The 20,930-nt window shown below is 38.1% G+C and overlaps 1 protein-coding gene across 1 annotated transcript in view; it reads left to right on the top strand.

Annotated features, from left to right (window-relative positions):
• Nucleotides 1-1,137: 1,137 nt before the first annotated feature.
• The window catches only part of LOC309870267 (liprin-beta-1-like), a gene marked incomplete at both ends in the record, with an annotated part of 44,466 nt that continues 24,673 nt past the window's right edge, over nt 1,138-20,930 (top strand). Inside the window, 7 exons of the mRNA XM_082742448.1 lie at nt 1,138-1,356; nt 2,272-2,403; nt 6,949-7,041; nt 7,364-7,456; nt 8,810-8,924; nt 12,146-12,207; nt 15,358-15,442. Of these exons, the coding sequence (XP_082598574.1) occupies nt 1,138-1,356; nt 2,272-2,403; nt 6,949-7,041; nt 7,364-7,456; nt 8,810-8,924; nt 12,146-12,207; nt 15,358-15,442 (799 nt within the window). The remainder of the gene's footprint in view (nt 1,357-2,271; nt 2,404-6,948; nt 7,042-7,363; nt 7,457-8,809; nt 8,925-12,145; nt 12,208-15,357; nt 15,443-20,930) is intronic.

Here is a 20,930-nt window from a genome sequence, read left to right as displayed (position 1 = left end):
ACTTGTCTGGTTTGGTGATAACATGCCTACCATGCCCATTTTACCTATTTTGAGGCAAATGGACCAAGTTTTAGACTCGTGTTTTCTAGCAGTGGTGGCAGCAGCTGGCTGAATTCTATTCAGGTTCCTTGGATTAAGAATGTATGCCATTTTATTTGCTCACAGTCGTTTCAGTTTTAAAGAGAGTCAAGCCTTACACATACTCCTTCATCTTTTCAGACAAATGGACACCTGCCCGGAAATGGAGAGGTGTATCAAGAAAGGCTAGTACGTTTAGAGAATGATAACGAATCTCTCGTTCTTCAGGCAAGTGATTTTTAACAATGCTATTCTTCCTCCACAACATATTTACAAAGACCATTTTAAATTGGGATGGCATATTCAGATGCTTGGGAGCCGCATTGCTGATAGAAATAAGTGCTGATAGAAATAAGTACGTACACACAATAGGGAGTGGTGAGGACTGTGGTAGCACCAAGGTGTGCCTCCCCGGTCTAGAGTGAGCAGCCTCGGCTCCTCTGATGACAGCCACAGTGTCATCTAAGCTGACTTTCTGATCTGATCTGTCATCTTAGTTGATCTGGTGTTTTTAATTTACAGCATAAATTGCAATTTTATACCACAGATTTTCATAAACCTGAATGTTTTTGAATCTGAATCTATTTAATTTTCAATTTTAAAAATGATCCTGTGAGCTGAACAGAACAGAAGTGAGTAGCGGACTCTGGTTTAGTGGCTAAATTTGAGTTTTCTTCTTCTTAATGTTTTAAATGCACGACAAACATTTTTATTTTGGTATTTTGAGTTAAGTAAATTGCAGTGTATTTATGGGATTGGTGATCGTGGGGAAAGACTCACGTGTAGTCCTTGACAGCTTCTCTTTCAAACATAACTCTCTTAATCTCTAATACTACCTCCCACTCCCATTCCAACCCCCCCAAAATGATGATCTATGCACATACCCTCTCGCATAAAATGGTTGAAATGAAGTTAACCTATAACTACAAGGTATTGCATATCCCCAATCAGCCCTAACCTCCTTAAAAATTGGGAGTCTGCAGGTCAAGAAGCATCACTTAGATAGGATTGTAAAGGACTGCTGTCTTATTGACAGCTTTTTTTTTCCCCTTACAACAAATGGGTAGTGACATCATTCCAGTTTTTGTTCTATTTAGAGAAATAAAGTTTGTAGTGGGACCCAAATCCTTCCTAATCTATTGCAGTATTTTGCTCTATATACAGGTAAGTGTGTTAACAGACCAGGTGGATGCTCAGGGGGAGAAGATTCGAGATTTGGAATTTTGTCTTGAAGAGCACCGGGAGAAGCTGAATGCCACAGAGGAAATGCTGCAGCAGGTATGTTCAGAAGCCGTCACTGAGGTGGGGTATTCTTGCTCGCCTGTTTGAAGTTCTGCACTTGTTTGTTGTGTCCCCTCGGACGCAGCATTGAAGTTCATGATTCACCGAGACTGGCATAGTTTAAGCAAAAACCGAGGGTAACAGGGTCTCAAAACACATGCATAACATAGAAAGCGTTCATGTAATTTGAATCTGGAATAAAATACTGATAGGATTATAGGTAGTTTTAATGTTCTTCTTTAAATTTGCATATGGTTTCCTAACCCCCAGATATGAGCATATATTTTATGATTAAGAAAAAAGATACGTACCATATGTGACTTTTATGGGGAAAAGAAAACAAACCCAAACTTGTAATACACCACACACACACACACACACACACACACAGTGCTCGTAGACGAGAGGGCCTATAATATAGCGGGTAGGGTACGTACTGGAGGGAGACTGTTTCAGTTTGAGTCCTTGCTCTGCCACATCCTTGCTGTATGACCTTTGGCAGGTTTTCAGCCTCTCTGTTCCTCACCTTCCTCATTTGTTGAACACAGATAATTCCTGAGTTATCTTTAGTAGGAGTTTCTGCTTTAGAAAGTTGTTTTGAGGATCGAACCACATCAGAACAGTGCCTAACACAGAGCGACCCTGTCAGCATCAGTGTTCTCATCAGGCTTTGAAGCAGTTAAGATTTCTGCATATCTAGAGCATGTACGTCTCCCCAGGAAGTAAGCGCACACTTAGTTCTGCTCCATGAAGGTTCACAGAAGCAGATAATATTTTCAAATTTTATCTGTTTAGTGATTAATCTTTACCACATTCCCGACTTGATAGTTACTGCTTTGCAGGGTAAGACACAATCATATGTGGTGATTTGTAATAAAACAAGTTTTGAGTGTATCTCTTAAATTCCAATAGGAGCTTCTGAGTAGGACATCCCTAGAAACTCAGAAGTTGGATCTGATGGCTGAAATATCTAACTTGAAGCTTAAACTGACCGCTGTGGAGAAGGATAGATTGGATTATGAAGACAGGTTCAGAGACACGGAGGTAAGTGATACCCTCCCCCTTAACATACATATGCGTGTGCGTCTGTATATGTCATACACATATTTCCAGAGCAAGTTGAAATTCCTTGTAGGCGTGAGGGGGAGGTAGTTAATGGCTACGTGCTCTCGTTCATCCGTGCTCCTTTTTAGGAATAATCTTTAATTACATTGGCTTCTTTTACATTGACTTTTTAATCACTAAATGCTCATGGCAATATTTATTGTGAGACTTTTTGTTGTTCATACCTTTTTTTAAATTGTGAGACTTTTGATATGAAATTTTAATGCTTTCATTAGTCTTTAGAAAGAACTTTTCACTTTGTGTCATTTGGAGCTTCTCTCTGTTCGTCTGCCTGTCTGTCCTCCTGTCCGTCCTCCTGTCCATCTGTAGTGGTTTTCTTCATTATGGAAATAATGGGTTTAAGTGTATCACTTTACTAATAGCCATTTTAAAATTTTACTGATTATTTTCTATATAATAAGTAGGTTTGAAAATATGTACAGAGAACATGCTTTTATTATATAATCATAAAAATCAGATTTTTAGAGTTTATTCAGTTTGGCCTTCTACTTTTGGTCTCTTCCACACATGAATCATACCAATTAAATAAAGCTCAGTATACTTTTGTGAAATTTGGGATAGATTCTACAACTTGAAGTACCCATTTTTGTGGTTAAACATGTTTTGTTCTTTGGGCTGTTTTATTGTTAATCTGGGTCTTTTATTTGCTTATTATTTGTTGTTGGGAAAAGAGAGCATATCCGTTTGAAATCTGTTTATTTGGAAAAAATTTGAAGATCTGCAGGACTCCCTTATCTCCCAGGGAATCTCTTCCTTTCTCTCTCTTTTGTTTCCTCGGTTGGAGTATGGAAAGTTGTCATACTGCATTAGAAACTGCGTCCCAAGAAGCGGAGAGGAGAACTCATTTAAGTATTCTTCCCCCTCTGTTTTCTTTGCACACGTTTCTTTGAAGCCAACTCTGTACCATCATGATAACGGGGTCCCTTAGGTATGTTACTAGCTGTGGGCAAGTCCCGCATAGACTGGCTTTAGTGAGATTTACTCCATTGCTATTTTCCAAATTCAATTTTCTGCCAAAATGGAACTGTAATGGAAGGTCTTGGCGTATGTGTTACTTCCTCAACAGCAAAAGGAAATCCCCAACTTAGTTCACGTTCAATCTTCAAAAGTTCTTTGTCAGTCACCTATATGAGCATGTTCCTCACTTGATTGAGGCTGGGGCTCTTAGAACAGAGCTGAGAAAGTCATCCAGTTTCTCTAAAATTGTCCCTTTTGTGCTTTCTTGAAAAAATCCATTTGGATATTTTCCTCTATTTCCTCTCTGTCATTCCCTGACTCCACACTTGCTGCATAACATGACAGAGTTCAGTCAACAGATGGACTGCGTGCCATGGAGGTTACTCTGGTGCAGGGAAAGACGTCGCAGTGTTCTGGTCAAGAGTTGGCCCTTTCCCTTGTGTCCATAAAGCTGAGGGGGAGTCATCCTGCATGACTGGTTAATTTGGATCGGGGATGTTAACCAAGCATTGGGACTAAATAGAAGTGGATGTGTTAGGATTTTTTGGTAAGACTCCAGAGCAGTAGTCACATCTCTTGAGTTTGTCTGCGTTTTTTTAAAAAAGATTTTATTGAGTTGAGAGAAAAAGAGCGTGTGAGCAGGGGGAGAAGGTGAGGGAGAATCTCAAGAGACTTTGTGCTGAGTGAGGAGCCTGTCGTGGGGCTCGATCCCATAACCCTGAGCCGAAGATCAAGTCAGAGATGTAAGCGATTGAGCCACCCAGGTGCCGTGTCTGCATTTTTTTAATAAAACTTTTTTTTTTTTTTTCCTGGTGCTTCCTTCCTTTACTCATTACTCATGCATTTTCAATCATAAACAAAGTGATCCTGTCATCAGACTTTCAGTAAACTCAATCCTTGATTTTTTTCTAAGATATTTAACACTATTGGTAAAATACCACATGCATATCTAGAGATTATAAACTATAATCTGATCAACCTCATTACATATAACAACAAATAAAATAGTCCTCAAAATTAAAACCGAATTGAATATGCTCTTTCCTATTTTTGTTCCCTTAATAAAATGTTTGGTGGGGGCGCCTGGCTGGCTCAGTCAGTAGAGTGTGCAAGCCCCATATTGGGTCTGGAGCCTCCTTTAAAAACAAACAAAAATTTCCCTGGCTGTTTCATGAATCCAAAATTCCTTAACTTTGTCTTAGAATTTTAGATTATTTGGAGATTAATTTCTAAGAAAATATTGGAGTGGGGAAGAAATACAGGCACTTCTGAAAGATTAAGGGTAAAAGTCTTGAAATCCTGGAATTTTGAAGACTTGCCTGGAATGGCTGATAGGAGATGCTTAACACTATTCAACAGTGCCCCCTTCTGGTAAGAGTACAGATGCCAGAAATGACGTTTCTGCGGAGCCTGAAGTTTCTCGGAGAGGGAAAAGGGACTAGTAACAGGGGTTTTCTTTTTATAAAGAACTGAATTGGAAATAATTTGAATTCCATTATTTTAAAGTCTTATATTGAGCTATTTCCAGATTTTCCAGCTTGACTGACTGTGGAAAAACAGGACTTCTTTCAGGTTGGAGATTTACATTCATACTTAGTGTTGCCAGAAGGGAAATTTGGGTAGGGTTTGTTTGTTTGTTTGTTTGTTTTTTAACAGAAAAATTATCTCAATTTATAATTGTGGTTTTTTTAGTTACTTCTTTTTGCAAGTTGTCACTGTTTCTAAAAGAAGAGTTAAAATAAGACAATACCAAATAGGAATTCAAAGCTGCTAGCCATGAAAAAGTGGCAAGATATATATTAAAAAGACCAGGAGATGAAGGAAGGTCACTAAGAATTCTAGTATGCAAGAATGATTAATAAATGGGGGATAAATAAATGGGAGAAACTGACTTTTTCCTTAGACTTGAATTCCGAACCTGTAGATAAGGAATCACAGCCAAAATGTTATTAAATGATGTCAAACACTTCCTGACCTCATTCGTGAAAGGAGGAAACAGCTGTTCCCTTACTGAGGTACTGTACTAATAACAACTGTACTAGGGGCACCTAGGTGGCCCTGTCAGTTAAACCTCTGACTTGAATTTTGGCTCAGGTCAGAATCTCATTGAGCCTTGCCTAGGACTCCATGCTTAGCGGGAGTCTGCTTGAAACGTCTCTCCTTCTTCCCCCCTCTTTAGGAACAACAAAAAAAAGAAAAAATAATTATAATAATAACTAATGAGTAATTATTATATAGTACTGTTAAGTAATTTAGGAAAGGCATCCCTCCCCCCATGTGTGAATCATTACTCATAGAAGTTTAGTAAGAAAGTTTTATTTCTTATGGTATTGCTTCTTTTTTATGGCATTTTTGTATAGTTCTGTCATCTGTTTATTTGTGGCTCAGGAGTAGAGGACTTGTAAAATGAGGAATAAAAACATGTTAAGCATTGGTGGAGTCTTGATGGTTTGTAATCAAAAAAGAAATCCTTTCCACAGTATTTGAAGTTGGTATTGTGTGGCATTCTGATTCCCTTTTCCTACTGTCTGGGCTCTAGACAAAAATATGTTACTGTTTCTTAGAACACTTAGACAAGTTTTACAAGCAAATTAGTTTTTGTTTTGTTTTGTTTTGTTTTTTTAATGTGAAAGAGAAAAGCTTCTGGCTGTATTTGTATTATGAAAACCTTAGGATTATTTTCTTTTTTCTGTTCCAAATGTAACATTCATGTTATGACAATGTATTTGTAAATTACAGGGCCCTCATCCACCCTCAAGCTGAGAATCCTTGGTTTAAAAGGTTTACATTTCAAAAAAAACAATAAAAGGATTTAAATTCCATTCCATTCTCCCAGACTGGGTTGATGAACAATCTATATTTTTGTTAGACAAAGGAAGAAATTGTAAAAATATTTTTATAAATAATCCACAGATCACTGAAAAGGCCCTAAAAGTAATGGCTTTACTAAAGAAAATTTTTCTAGTTAATTTTTAAAGTTGGAATCTATATGGTGATTTTTAGTCCAGAAATAGCTGATGATTGATGTATGCGATTGGCTACCTTTGTTAATCAAAATTGAAAGTCACCTTTTAACTCTTAAGCATAGGAGACAAACTGAGGGTTGCTGGAGGGGTGGGGGGTGGGGGGATGGGGTAAGGGGGATGGGCATTAAGGAGAGCAGTGATGTGAAGAGACTGGGTGTTATATAAGACTAATGAATCACTGACCTCTACCTCTGAAACTAATGATACATTATATGTTAATTATTTGAATTTAATTTTTAAAGAATTACCTTTTATTTCCATAATCTCATGATTGTGGGCCAGATGCATGGAGAATTTAAAATAGTGTTTTAACTAGAAAGATGCTTTGGGCCTCAGGGAGATACATTTATTTCCATTTGTCTGATCCAATTCCTACAACCTGAACCCAGGGGCTTGTTGACTAGGTTTCCAAGCTGCTATTTTGGCCTACATAGGTGTGTTGTTGCTTTCCTGATATGTTTCATTGTTCCTCCTTTGACAGGGGCTAATGCAAGAGATCAATGATTTGAGGTTAAGAGTCAGTGAAATGGACAATGAAAGACTTCAGTATGAAAAAAAGCTGAAATCAACCAAGGTAAGCTTTCTCAATGGCAAAAATTTGTAAACAGCCTGACTCACTTACCTATGATCCATAATACAAGTTCTCAACTCAATAGATGATAAAGAAGTTATCTTACAAGTGAATGAAATTTCCCCCCAAGCTGGAGACTTTCTTGAATTTGAACACCACTATTCTGAATTTTTAAAAATTGGGGCTTTAACTAATCTAGTGAAACATAACCTGTTATTTCTGTTAGTTAACCTAACCTCCTTTATAAACCGATACTATTTTCTTGGATATTTAGGCTTGTCTTTTTCTATCTGTGGTTTCTTTCACACCTCTGTCTCTCTACCAGTCTTTAATGGCCAAACTTTCTAGCATGAAAATCAAGGTGGGTCAGATGCAGTATGAAAAGCAGCGGATGGAACAAAAATGGGAGTCACTGAAGGTGTAGTAGACTTTGGGTAATGGGGTCCTGGGCCTGTTTGCTTTCTGGCTTGCGCTGTTTTGCCGTGATAGTGTTTTTCAGTAGCATGTGCATTCATCGTGTGTGTGTCATCTGTTTTTTTAAAAATACATTTAAAAAAGCTGATGGAAGGGCCAGTGCGATCCCTGATGTTGTTTTCAGAAACATATGAAATAATTAATGAAAAATAATAAATGGGCAAAATAAAAATATTCATTTAGAAATTTGATCTCATTCTCTTAGAGTACCTGAGATCCAAGCTTGGTAAAATAGTTGTAAAAATGCACCTGGAAAAAGATATCCATTTTGCCTCAGACTGCTTCTTCCTTTGGGACTTTCTTACAGGTTAACTGTATCATGACAGTGAGTTGAAATTACTGCTGTAAAGAAGCTTTTTGCCAGTGCTACTGAAAATTCCTTGTACTTGGGATCCATGCCTATCATAAGTAAAAAGTATAGGGCCAGCTTTCTTGCGTCTTTGGAGATCTTCTCATAGTACTAAACACAATACCTACCTTAAGAGACTGAAAATAAAATGTTTATCAGTTATAAAAATACACTTATTAGCACTGCAGAGCTTTATTTTCTGTGCTAAAATACAGCCAGCAAAATTTCAGTTTGCTAAAGCTAATTCTTCACCAAAATTAAACTGAAAATTTAACATTAGTAAATAGAATATTGGACTTGGAATCTTTAATAGCTACATAGTAGACAAGAAGGGGGGGGGATTTAAAATCTGTTAAATCTTTTTTCCATTGTTGTGGGAGACTCTGTCCTTTTATTTTGGTGATGAAGATGAATTAGTTAGTCCCATGATTTGGCTAACATTGTTCACCACTTGCTACCTTACCCATCAATTAAGCTCTGCCTTGTTCATGCTCAGGGAACATGAATGCCATCTTGAAATACTAAATAAATCTCAGTCAAGTCTTGATATATATTTTCCAATTTGCATTTTATTTTGCTTTTATGACACTCGGGGTCTAATTTGATTATCATCCTGGATTAACTGGGGGAGGGTTTTTTTTGTTTGTTTAACATAAGCTTTAAAACTTAGGCTACTCAGGTCCTAATTACACTTTAAAGCATTTTGTTTTAATTTGGTCACACAGAAACTTGAAACACTTATTCCAGAATTATTAGACATTGACCTTCATTAATTGTCTTGCTTCCTGCTTCCTCTTGCCACTGTCTGGTTTCTGAAGTCTGCATCTAGATTCCTATCGTTTTTGTTTCATTCCCAAAAACTCATTATTGACTTAAGAGTTAACATGCTCCCTGAATATTCTCCTTTAGTCATAATTCCCTGTTGTAAAACGAGCTTATCATTTGTAGGACGAACTGGCATCTTTAAAAGAACAGCTGGAAGAGAAGGAATCTGAAGTAAAAAGGCTACAGGAAAAACTGGTGTGCAAGATGAAAGGAGAAGGGGTGGAAATTCTCGATCGAGGTGGGCACATACATTTGACATTTGTTCTCTTACTTTCTTAGAAACCTCCCTGTGCAGCCCTCCCTTCCTCCCCACACCTGCAAAAGAACCCCGTGTCAGTGGTGAGTCCTTTCAGAGAAAGGAGAAGGGTAGCGGAAACCAGCTGAGGCCAGGACAGCAGGGCCTCCTCCGAAACTCTTCCCTGTGCCTGGGGATCTAGTAGCTTCCTCTTCAGCAGCTGGAGGAGAGCAACTCTGTACTTCATGCGGTGTTTATTATGCATTACTAAGTTGTGAATTCTGTTGAGACAGTTCTTGTTCTGATGGCAGTACAAGGAAGTGATAGAAAGCATTAAAAGGGAACATTATCATGTCCCAGGTTTAATCTCCCTCTGAACTGAACTTGAAACAGCATGAACTAAGAGATTTAGAAACCGTTCCTTACACTTTTGAGAGAAGAGAGGAAAGGACTTTGCATCTTTGGAAGATCAAGGAAAATTTCTTATGGTGGACTGAGCCCTCAACCTGCTAGAAAGCAAAAATAATCCTCTTTTTTGAAAACGTGTGTGAATTTATCAAAAATTTTTCTCATAACTGAGGAAGTTTGTCTTGAATATTGTATGGACTGTCATTTTTAATACACGTTATATGTGATAGAAAATAACTTGAATGAAATGTGTTTTTTATGTTATATTTGGAAATATAAATGCACAGAACACCTGACAACACTAGGTTTGATTTAACCTTTCTTTGCTATTATAAATCACTGTGGCATGCAAACTACAAAGCAACTTCTGACTCTTGAAACTAAAAATTCCATTGAGTGTAGCTTTAGTACATTTTTATGTGAGCATCGGTAACCTCACTGTCTGAATAATGAAGGGCTTCAGTTAGGTTACCTATAATGTCTTTCTTGGTTCTAGAATACCCTGGCTTTATATCCCTGTAGTTGTAATTCCCTATGGATCAGAAAGCTAACTCATCAACCATTGAAGGATTTTTCCCCCCTTGTGTATTTTGGCATATAATAGAATTCTGGCGTTGTGTTTTTTTGTTTTTTAAGGAAGCTCTACACTCAACATGGGGTTGGAACTCACCTCCCCGAGATCAAAAATCACATACTATATACTGACTGAACGAACCAGCAAGGCATCCCTAGATTTGTGTAGTCTTTAAAGGACGTTCACAGATAGGTCATGCCTTTAGGGTTTTAAGAATAAAATGGAATCATGTTGTGGGCTAGAGGACGTGTTGGAGTAGTGGTTCCCAAAGACGGACGCTGGTCTATGAACTGCTTATCGCCAACACACAGCCCGATAAACACAAGAGTCAGGAGCAATGTTTAGAAACTTCATAGCAATCTGATGTTGGCATAAGATCTCACTGCGTGATCAGTGGACTCATCTCATTGAACGGGAGGTAGACCACGTCAGAGTCATTGAATTTGAGTGGTGAGGTTCATGTGTCCTAAGCGAAGTGCTGGGCACATTCAGGAAAGCCATGTGCTGACCCGTAATGGAAATGTTACAACCAAACATCACTAATGGTGTTTTCACCCCGTAGAGTATAAGGACTGCTTGTATTCCACAGACCTAACTTTAATATGCCAGGAAATCAGGGTTCACAGAGAAGAAGTGACAGAGGTAGAAACTCAAATCTAGGTCTTTGGATGAATTATATTCTCTTTCTAACCTTACACAGAGCATCATGCATTGCAGTACCATTCCTAAAGCCACAAAATAGTGTTTAATATTCAGTTTTTATAGGGTTAGCTTCTTTATCTTAGGCAAAAGACTAAATAATAGTACTTTAAAAATATTTATTGTTGTAATGTATATACTAACTTCCAATTCGATGGGTTTTCCTACACAGATGAAAATCTTAAAAAGAAGCTCAAAGACAAAAGTAAGGTTTTTGGTGTCTTTCCATCAGCCTTTAAATTCACCAAAAGTACTACTTGGACTGTTCTTTGCATGTGTTTTAAAAACATTTATCTCACCAAAGATGTGAAGTTGCTTCATCGATAAGCTCTCCATTTCTTCAGAGTGCACAAAATAGAGCGTATATAAACAAACAGTAAAAACAAGGAGTAAAAGGTCATTTTGCTGATTTTTCCCCCCCCGATTCAGCCCTTTTGCTCCACAGGGTATAGCAGAACACCCAGAGTAACAGAGGGGAGGAAGAATTTTTTTTGTAGTTCGGGAGACAGAGTATCTGAGGAGAAAATTACTTTTCAAGGTTTTGTAGCCCACTTCTTCCTGAGATCTACATTAGGAACTAAACATACCCTGTTGGTGTTAGACAAGAGATTGTACCCAGGCCGATTAACAGAACCCAGATTATCTAATGCATCATCGAGATAAATCATTAATTAATAGACTCTTTCCTCCAGATGTTGAATTCTTAAACCCAGGGAATTGGGCATCAAAAAAAAAAAAAGGCATTTTCTACAGAATATACCTTCATATTGAAAGTGTTGTATCAGTGATGAATGATGCATTTTAAAACTTACCTTAAGTAGTAGTTTGTTTGTTTGTTTTTCTCAGAAGCAGGTAACCTTAGCTCAATTTTTTTTTCTGTTTGAATTTTTTAAATTTGTGATTTCGTTTTAGGTTGACATTTCATCTTAAAATATTGGTTCTTTTATTATTAAAGTAATGTGCTTTTGTATTTGACTGTCAAATTTTAAGGAAAATCACATTTACCTTTTAAAATAGTGTCATAAATGATGTTTATAGATGAAGCAAAGTACTTATCCTTCTGTATGGAACCTACAACCACCTTCATAGCATGACTGCTATTGATGCCACATTCCATCAGGCTCTTGCCATTCATGCCTCCATCTTGGTTAAAACTGAGTATCCTGTCCTCTGCTTATGTCATTGTGTACACCGTCCATCGCTTTCGCCCACTGCTTTCTAGGTTTCTTGTTTCTTTTTTTTTTTTTTTAATTGAAAAGCTGTGTTTTCATGGTTGTAGCACTGAAATTTCACCTTCCGTGTTCTCGTGAGGATTTTGTTATTGCTTCGAGAGAGGGTAGTTAGCTCTGACCCATATTGTTTGCTTCCTGGAGTGATAACTATTCAGGCGACATGGAAGGTGTTCATTTTTCAGATTTTCCCCAAAAGAGGATATGGACGGTAAACATTTCATTAAAACACTTCAGTCTGAAGAGTCAGCCCCTTGTTATTGTCACACACCTTAATAAAACTGACTTCTGACGTGTTCTTGTGATATTTTCAGATATTGAAGTGCAAAAAATGAAAAAGGCTATGGAATCTTTGATGGCAGCAAATGAAGAAAAGGTATCTAGATGAAATTAAAGTATTTATGTGGGTGTGTACCACCATTTTGATCACTCCATGAGTTTTCTTGAGATATGCCAGGTTGGAAGAACCCTACACACTACTGATGTTGAGGGACAGCCGTTCTGCCTTTCTACCTTCATGTGCCTGCTCTCGGTGATGGCAGTTGTCATTGTGACTGTGTGGGTAGAGTGGTGACCGGCAGCACTGGGTCCACTGAGATCTCCCTCTCCCACCTCCCTGTGAATCTGGAAAAATGTTCAAGCCCTCAGATCATTTCTTTATATTCAGGTGGGAAATGAGAGAAAGGATACAGTCCATAGTGCATCCTTTCTGGGCTCGCATGAACTCTGAAAGGGGTGGTCCCTGACAACTGTTAGCTTCCCGATGAGGTTAATTTTCTTCATATCATTTTCTTCACACTCCTGGATTCTTTCACATGAGGGATTGTCTCTGTTCTCCTGAGAGGTGAGATACGAGAACAGAGGCATCAGTACCATGAAATAAAATATGGCCCTAGGCTGTCTTTTAGCTTTGTTGGCCAAATGCCAGGGACTCCAGAGTCTTCTTTCCTGTTGCTTCACTGATTTCATTCTGATGAGAGCAGGGAAACAGTGTCCTCTAAAGCAAGGTGTTTTTTCATGGCCTACCTGATCAGCCATATACCCAGCGGACAGCAGCAGTCGGGTTCAGCTCGCATCATCAGAACTACTCTTACACCTCATGTTACTCAATGAATAGGACAAGGAGGCATTTTCCCAAGAAAAGAGTCATTTCAAGGAAGTAAAAAAACAAGCAACTGCCAAAGAACTTTGCCTTGATCTTTTTGTCTCAGCTTGTTTCTTTCTCTAATTCTTGTGTTCTCTGTTTTACTCTATATTTTTGCCGTTCATTCTCTTTATTTGCTCTTTATTAGGAAATAAACTCATTGCCCTCTCCACCCACCTATATTTAGGTTTCTTTTTGCTAGTCTTTACCACTGTGGAATAAAAAGGAAAGTCATTAGCAAGGGGCCCATGTAGTTTTTACTTTTTTTTTTTTTTTAAGATTTTATTTATTTGAGAGAAAAACAGCGAACAGGGAGCTTGATATGGGGCTTGATCCCAGGACTCTGGGATCACTACCTGAGCCAAAGGTAGACGCATAACTGACTGAGTCCCCTCGGTGCCCCCATAGCTTTTACTTTTAAAAAAGTAATCACAAATTCATTTAGTCTTAATTTCTCTCTCTCAAAAAGCATCAATAACAAACAAATCTCCCAGTGTTGACTGAGGGCTTACTAGACATTCAAACTGCTTTAGGAGCACCAACGCTGACATAAGTTTTTAGTAGTTCCAGAAGGCTTCAAAGAGGTTGCATTTGAGCAAAATCTGAGGAAAGGCAAGAGTTGTTTATCAGGAAAACGAAAGCTGCTAAGGAGAGTATCTATGAACTAAACATGTCTCAAAAGCCCAGACTTGGCACAGCCTAGTGCATGTTGGGAAAGTTCAGAATGAGATAAGGTAGAGGGGTATATGACGCTGACATTTACACAGGTTGACAGGGTTTTTGAAAACCTTATTTTGGATTTGAGGGCTCCTGGGTGGCTCAGTTGGTTAAGCACCTACCTTCGGTCAGGTTACGACCACAGGGTCCTGGGATTGAGCTCCACATCAGGTTCCCTGTGGGAGCCTGCTTCTCCCTCTCCCTCTGCCCCTTCCTCCTGCTTCTTCTTCTCTCACTCTCACCCTCTTTTTGTCTCGAGTAAGTAAAAGTCTTTGAAGTAATTTTTTGGGGGGGGGGATTTGAGAACAAGTTTCTAGTTTGAGTAATGAGGTGAATGATAGTGCCCTCAAAGAGTTAAGGGAATCTAAGCTCAAGTACCAGGGGCAAATAATGAGCTTAATTTTAGAGACATTCACTTCGATGTGCTCATGGGACTTTTAAAAGGAGATTTCTCATAGAAAGTTGGAAAATGAATCTAAATTTGGGGGTTAATGTATAATTATAGATGGGGTAGGGAGTGAACCCAGTCCATTTTAGGAAAAATACAGAATTATAGATTTTCGGAGACTAAGCTATAGTTGATATGTAAATTAGCTTTTGCTCCATGACAAATCACATTTATTATTTCTCATACTTCTGATGGTTGATTAGGGGGTTCTCCTGGTCTGGGCTGGCTTTGTTGATCTCTGCAGTTAGCTGGTGGGTGGGATGGGGCTGGATGGTCTAGGCTGGTGTGACTCACATGTCTAGTGATTAACATCCTTGCGTAGATTGGGCCCATCTGGGATGTCTCTTTTCCAAATGATATCTCGTCTTCCATTAGACTAGCCTGTGCTTCTTCACATAGTGAAGGTTCCCTGGAGCAGAGAGAGAGGGCAAACCCTAACCACATTTGTTGATATCTCTTTGACCAAAGCAAGTCACATGGCCAGGCCCAAAACCAGTGAGAGAAGAGCTAGGGAGCCCATTTTTTTAGGATCCACCAGAGTGGGGGTAAAGGACAAAATCTTAAAGCACTAACATTTTATAGACTGGGCTGGGTAGATAGTGGAAGTAGAATATCTATCTGGTCAAGGGATTAAGAAATCAAAATAGAAGAAAAGAAAGAGTGGAAAGAAAAGTGAAGGAAAAAGGAGGAAAGAGTGGGGTCAGTCAAGTATCAGAGGTCAAATTAGAAAAAGGATGAAAAGTTCTCTTATTTTTAGTAAATGTGAAGTCTCTGATGACTCTGATGACTAATTGGTACAACTTTGGCTGAGTGTTTTGAGAAGAGAAAGGCCAGATTATGATTGATGACAGCAGGTAAAGACAACAGGTGTAGTAGATCTTTCTTTCAAGACCTGCCCATAAGTTGGAGAGGAGAATAATTAAAGTTGATTTTTTTCTTGTTTTGTTTTTGTTTTTGTTTTGTATCTTATTACTTTGTTTTGTTTTTGTTTTTAAAGATGGCAGCTGAAGGATAGGATCTCTAAATTTAGAGGTACTTTTTCTCTATCTCTGATGTACGTAGGAAAACTGGTAAAATGTAGATATTACCAGTTTTACTAAAGTTTAGAAATATTCCTTGAATAATGTAAATAATTCATGTCTCCCTATTCTTTGTGTTGCAATTACTTTTACTGTTTAAAGTCATAGTTTAAAGATGACAATTTATTTTATTAATAGGATCGGAAAATAGAAGATCTTCGACAGTGCCTGAATAGGTACAAGAAGATGCAAGATACAGTGATACTGACCCAAGATAAAAAAGGTACTGTAGCTCTATAGGTTTTTCTACTTTACTTGATTTTAAGTGGCTATGAACTTTAACATTTGTTTTCATTTTCCTGGAATATCCATTATTCCAAAATAGTTTGTTTATTCATTTATTCAACAATATCATTAGGAAACAATATCACACACTTTCTTGGTGAGTAGGCCAAAGAGAATACTGTGGACTGGTTGGTCAAGGAGAACCTCTGTGTGGAGTTCATCAGATAGCATTCTAGACAGAACAGTGTGTTCTAGAGCCTGTGGGGAGGGGCATCTGGGTGGCTCAGTGGGTTAAGCATCTGCCTTCAGCTCAGGTCATGATCCCAGGGTCCTGGGATCGAGTCCTGCATTGGCCTCCCAGATCAGCAAACAGTCTGCTTCTCCCTCTACCCTTCCCTCCTGCTTATACTTTCTCTCTCTCAAAAATAAATAAGTAAATTTTATTCATTCATTCATTTATTTGTTTGTTTGTTTGTTTGTTTGTTTATTAAAAGAGCCTATGGGGAAAATGGGCTCGGTGTATTTAAGTAGTAAAAAGACCGTTGTGACTGACTGGAAGGAAGTGATCAGGGGGAGGATGAGAGGAGATGAGCCGAGCGGATAGAAGTTAGCGTTGGCCAGGTCAGGCAATGTGAGGCATTCAGCTCTGTGAGCCCAGAGGGATCCACGGAAGGGTTTTTACAAGTCTGCGGCATTTTCGTAACAAATGGACCATATTGGGAGGAGGGAGCAGTATCAGAAGAAGAGAAGCCAGTCAAGAGGCTCTTGCAGGATTCCAAATGGAATGTTAATAATGGTACTGATTAGAAACACATTTTGGTGTTCGAACTAACACAGTGGTGTGACGAATTAGATGAGAGTGAAGAAGAGGAAAGAATCAAGAAAGACTGATGTTTTTGACTAAAGCGACCGGGGGTGGGGGGTGGGTGTGTGATGATTCCATTTACCAAGGTAGCGAAGCCTAGTGAGGGCGCACTGAAATGATTAAGGGGGGTTGTGTTCAGCTTTGAATGTGTTAAGTTAAAACATAAAATAAAACCAAAACCATAAGACATCTAAGTAAAAATAGTCACGCTTTGATGGGGATTAAGGAGTGCACTTGTTGGGATGAGCACAGGGTGATGTTGGGAAGTTTTGAATTACTATATTGTATACCTGAGACTAGTATTACACTGTATGTTAATTAGAATTAAAAACTTAATAAAATAGTTATGCCTTTTGATGTGGTATTATTCTATAGGTGCATGGTTCAGTTGGCCATCCTCAAATGTGGAAAATCTCTGGGGGTCATTTAAAACAAAAGTGTTAAGAACGTTGGAAGTTTTCTCATTCATTAGCAATGCAAGGTGGGGTTATTTGCTCTAAAAGTAAACATGAGTAATAAATTTTTTCAGAGATACTTGTGAAATACTCAGATTTTGGAATTTCAATTTCGATGAGTTCAAAAAGAAAGAAAATCCTACTTCAGACGAGGATTTCTGAGAGGGGAAAAAAAAATGGATCTTCATCTTATTTTCCACAGGACTTAGTGTATGTTAAAATTTTAAATATCCAAATGAGCAAGCAAATGAACCTCTGTCAGTGTTCTTACAGCGATTCTCATCACTCAGCATTTTCTCTGCCTTCAAGAGAGTGTCTCTTTTTAGACAGTATTGCAAATTAACAAGTGATTAATTTTTACGTAGTCATAACATTTATTTTTTTTTAAAGATTTTATTTATTTATTTGACAAAGAGAAAGATCACAAATAGGCAAAGAGGCAGCTGAAAGAGAGGGGAAAGCAGGCTCCCTGCTGAGCAGAAGACCCTGAGATCATGACCTGAGCCGAAAGCAGAGGCTCAACCCACTGAGCCACCCAGGCACCCCTGTAGTCATAACATTTAAAACAGTATTTGATTTTATAGAATCTCAATACTGTAGTTTTTATATTTAAAAATCAAAGGAAAACATTAATTTCTATAATTATGAAACATAAGAAAACCAAGAAAAGAGGTATTCTTCATAATTGCACTGACATGATCATTTTTGTCAGTTTCATGGGGTTTTTTGTTGTTGTTGTTGTTTGTTTAATCTGGTTTTGTTTTAAAATAGACTCCATGACCAGCATGGAGCCCAACATAGGGCTTGAACTCACGACCTGGAGATCAAGACCTGAGCAGAGATGGAGTCTGACGTTTGGAGCACCTGGGTGGCTCAGTTTGTTAAGCGTCCGACTCTTGCTTTCAGCTCAGCTCATGATCTTATGGGTCGTGAGATCAGGCCTTACCTTGGCTCTGCACTCAGGTGGAGGCTACTTGAAGATTCTTTCCTTCTGTCCCTCCCCTGGCCTGTGCGTGCATGCAATGCTCTCTCTCTCTCAAATAAGTAAATAAAGCTTAAAAAAAAAAAGAGAGAGAGAGAGACACTTAACCAACTGAGATACCCAGGCACCCCTCCTGTACTTTTTTTCATCTTTTTTAATGCATATAAAATGTGTAGAAAAAGGAGGTTATTTTTCGTTTTCTTTTCCAAAGTTAGTTGTATTATTTTACATTGCCAACAGCAATGTATCACTTGCCAACACTTGGTATGGTATTTGAAACTTCACAATCCTGTACATTTGATATGATTTTGATTTAATTGGTTTAGTGTTTAAGTATTCTCGTCACAAGTCCCTCGTGATGAAAAGTATTGGACATCTTATCATGTACTTACTGACATTTGTATATTAAAAAGAGGGAGTTTTTAACCACCATTGAAAATTATGTCCTGTTCTAATGAATAGTTTATAAACAGTGATTTCTAACTAGTATTTGTATTTACTTAGTCCTTAGAGAATGCGAATAATACCTACATTTTAATGAAATTAGAATAAATGCCTAATAAAAATATAAGAAGGTAAGTCTAGTTAACAGCTTTAAATGAGTTTAGGATTTTGTACTATTCAGAGAATAGTGTTTTAAGCATCAATTTTTGGTTTTAAAAAAGAATATCTGACATAGTTGTTCAGCAGCTAATCCTTTTCATTGCTGAAGATGTAGAAGTAGTTCTCAAAGTTGGCCGCTTTCCTGGGTATGTGGTTGCATTTGTCCATAAGGCTGTTCTTTCTTCGTTAAAATAAATGGCACAGAAGGATCATCTTAAGGAATCAGAAGATTGCCTATTGTTGTTTTTTCTTCTTTATATGTATGTGGTTTTTGTTTTGTTTTGTTTTGTTTTGCTTTAAGAACACAGAAATGATGATGTGAGTGCTGTGAAATGTGTAAACCTGGCAATTCACAGACCTGTACCTCTGGAGATAAAAATACATTATTAGTTTATTAAAAATTAATAAAAAAATAAGAACACAGAAATGATGAATGATGAATATTGAGTTTCTCATGGTGACTGTGTTGCTGTTCAGAATTAGTTTGTTGTACCACTGATATTCTCCAGCTTGGTTGTTTCTTTTTTTTTTTTTAATTTTTTATTTTTTATAAACATATATTTTTATCCCAAGGGGTACAGGTCTGTGAATCACCAGGTTTACACACTTCACAACACTCACCAAAGCACATACCCTCCCCAGTGTCCATAATCCCACCCCCTTCTCCCAAACCCCCTCCCCCCAGCAACCCTCAGTTTGTTTTGTGAGATTAAGAGTCTCTTATGGTTTGTCTCCCTCCCAATCCCATCTTGTTTCATTTATTCTTCTCCTACCCACTTAAGCCTCCATGTTGCATCACCACTTCCTCATATCAGGGAGATCATATGATAGTTGTCTTTCTCTGCTTGACTTATTTCGCTAAGCATGATACGCTCTAGTTCCATCCATGTTGTTGCAAATGGCAAGATTTCATTTCTTTTGATGGCTGCATAGTATTCCATTGTGTATATATACCACATCTTCTTGATCCGTTCATCTGTTGATGGACATCTAGGTTCTTTCCATAGTTTGGCTATTGTGGACATTGCTGCTATAAACATTCAGGTGCACGTGCCCCTTTGGATCACTACATTTGTATCTTTAGGGTAAATACCCAATAGTGCAATTGCTGGGTCATAGGGCAGTTCTATTTTCAACATTTTGAGGAACCTCCATGCTGTTTTCCAGAGTGGCTGCACCAGCTTGCATTCCCACCAACAGTGTAAGAGGGTTCCCCTTTCTCTGCATCCTCGCCAGCATCTGTCATTTCCTGACTTGTTGATTTTAGCCATTCTGACAGGTGTGAGGTGATATCTCATTGTGGTTTTGATTTGTATTTCCCTGATGCCGAGTGATATGGAGCACTTTTTCATGTGTCTTTTGGCCATCTGGATGTCTTCTTTGCAGAAATGTCTGTTCATGTCCTCTGCCCATTTCTTGATTGGATTATTTGTTCTTTGGGTGTTGAGTTTGCTAAGTTCTTTATAGATTCTGGACACTAGTCCTTTATCTGATATGTCGTTTGCAAATATCTTCTCCCATTCTGTCAGTTGTCTTTTGATTTTGTTAACTGTTTCCTTTGCTGTGCCAAAGCTTTTGATCTTGATGAAATCCCAATAGTTCATTTTTTCCCTTGCTTCCCTTGCCTTTGGCGTTGTTCCTAGGAAGATGTTGCTGCGGCAGAGGTCGAAGAGGTTGCTGCCTGTGTTCTCCTCAAGGATTTTGATGGATTCCTTTCGCACATTGAGGTCCTTCATCATTTTGAGTCTATTTTTGTGTGTGGTGTAAGGAAATGGTCCAATTTCATTTTTCTGCATGTGGCTGTCCAATTTTCCCAGCACCATTTATTGAAGAGGCTGTCTTTTTTCCATTGGACATTCTTTCCTGCTTTGTCGAAGATTAGTGGACTGTAGAGTTGAGGGTCTATTTCTGGGCTCTCTATTCTGTTCCATTGATCTATGTGTCTGTTTTTGTGCCAGTACCATGCTGTCTTGATGATGACAGCTTTGTAATAGAGCTTGAATTCTGGAATTGTGATGCCACCAACGTTGGCTTTCTTTTTCAATATCCCTTTGGCTATTCGAGGTCTTTTCTGGTTCCATATAAATTTTAGCATTATTTGTTCCATTTCTTTGAAAAAGATGGATGGTACTTTGATAGGAATTGCATTAAATGTGTAGATTGCTTTAGGTAGCATAGACATTTTCACAATATTTATTCTTCCAATCCAGGAGCATGGAACATTTTTCCATTTCTTTGTGTCTTCCTCAATTTCTTTCATGAGTACTTTATAGTTTTCTGAGTATAGATTCTGTGTCTCTTTGGTTAGGTTTATTCCTAGGTATCTTCTGGTTTTCGATGCAATTGTAAATGGGATTGACTCCTTAATATCTCTTTCTTCTCTCTTGCTGTTGGTGTAGAGAAATGCAACTGATTTCTGTGCATTGATTTTATATCCTGACACTTTACTGAATTCCTGTATAAGTTCTAGCAGTTTTGGAGTGGAGTCTTTTGGGTTTTCCACATATAGTATCATATCATCTGCGAAGAGTGATAATTTGACTTCTTCTTTGCCGATTTGGATGCCTTTAATGTCCTTTTG

The sequence above is a fragment of the Mustela nivalis genome (assembly GCF_964662115.1).
Source record: "Mustela nivalis genome assembly, chromosome: 7".
NCBI classification, from domain to species: Eukaryota; Metazoa; Chordata; class Mammalia; order Carnivora; family Mustelidae; genus Mustela; species Mustela nivalis.
The sequence above is the reverse complement of the archived record's forward strand: the minus strand, read 5'-3'. Positions and strand labels throughout refer to the sequence as shown.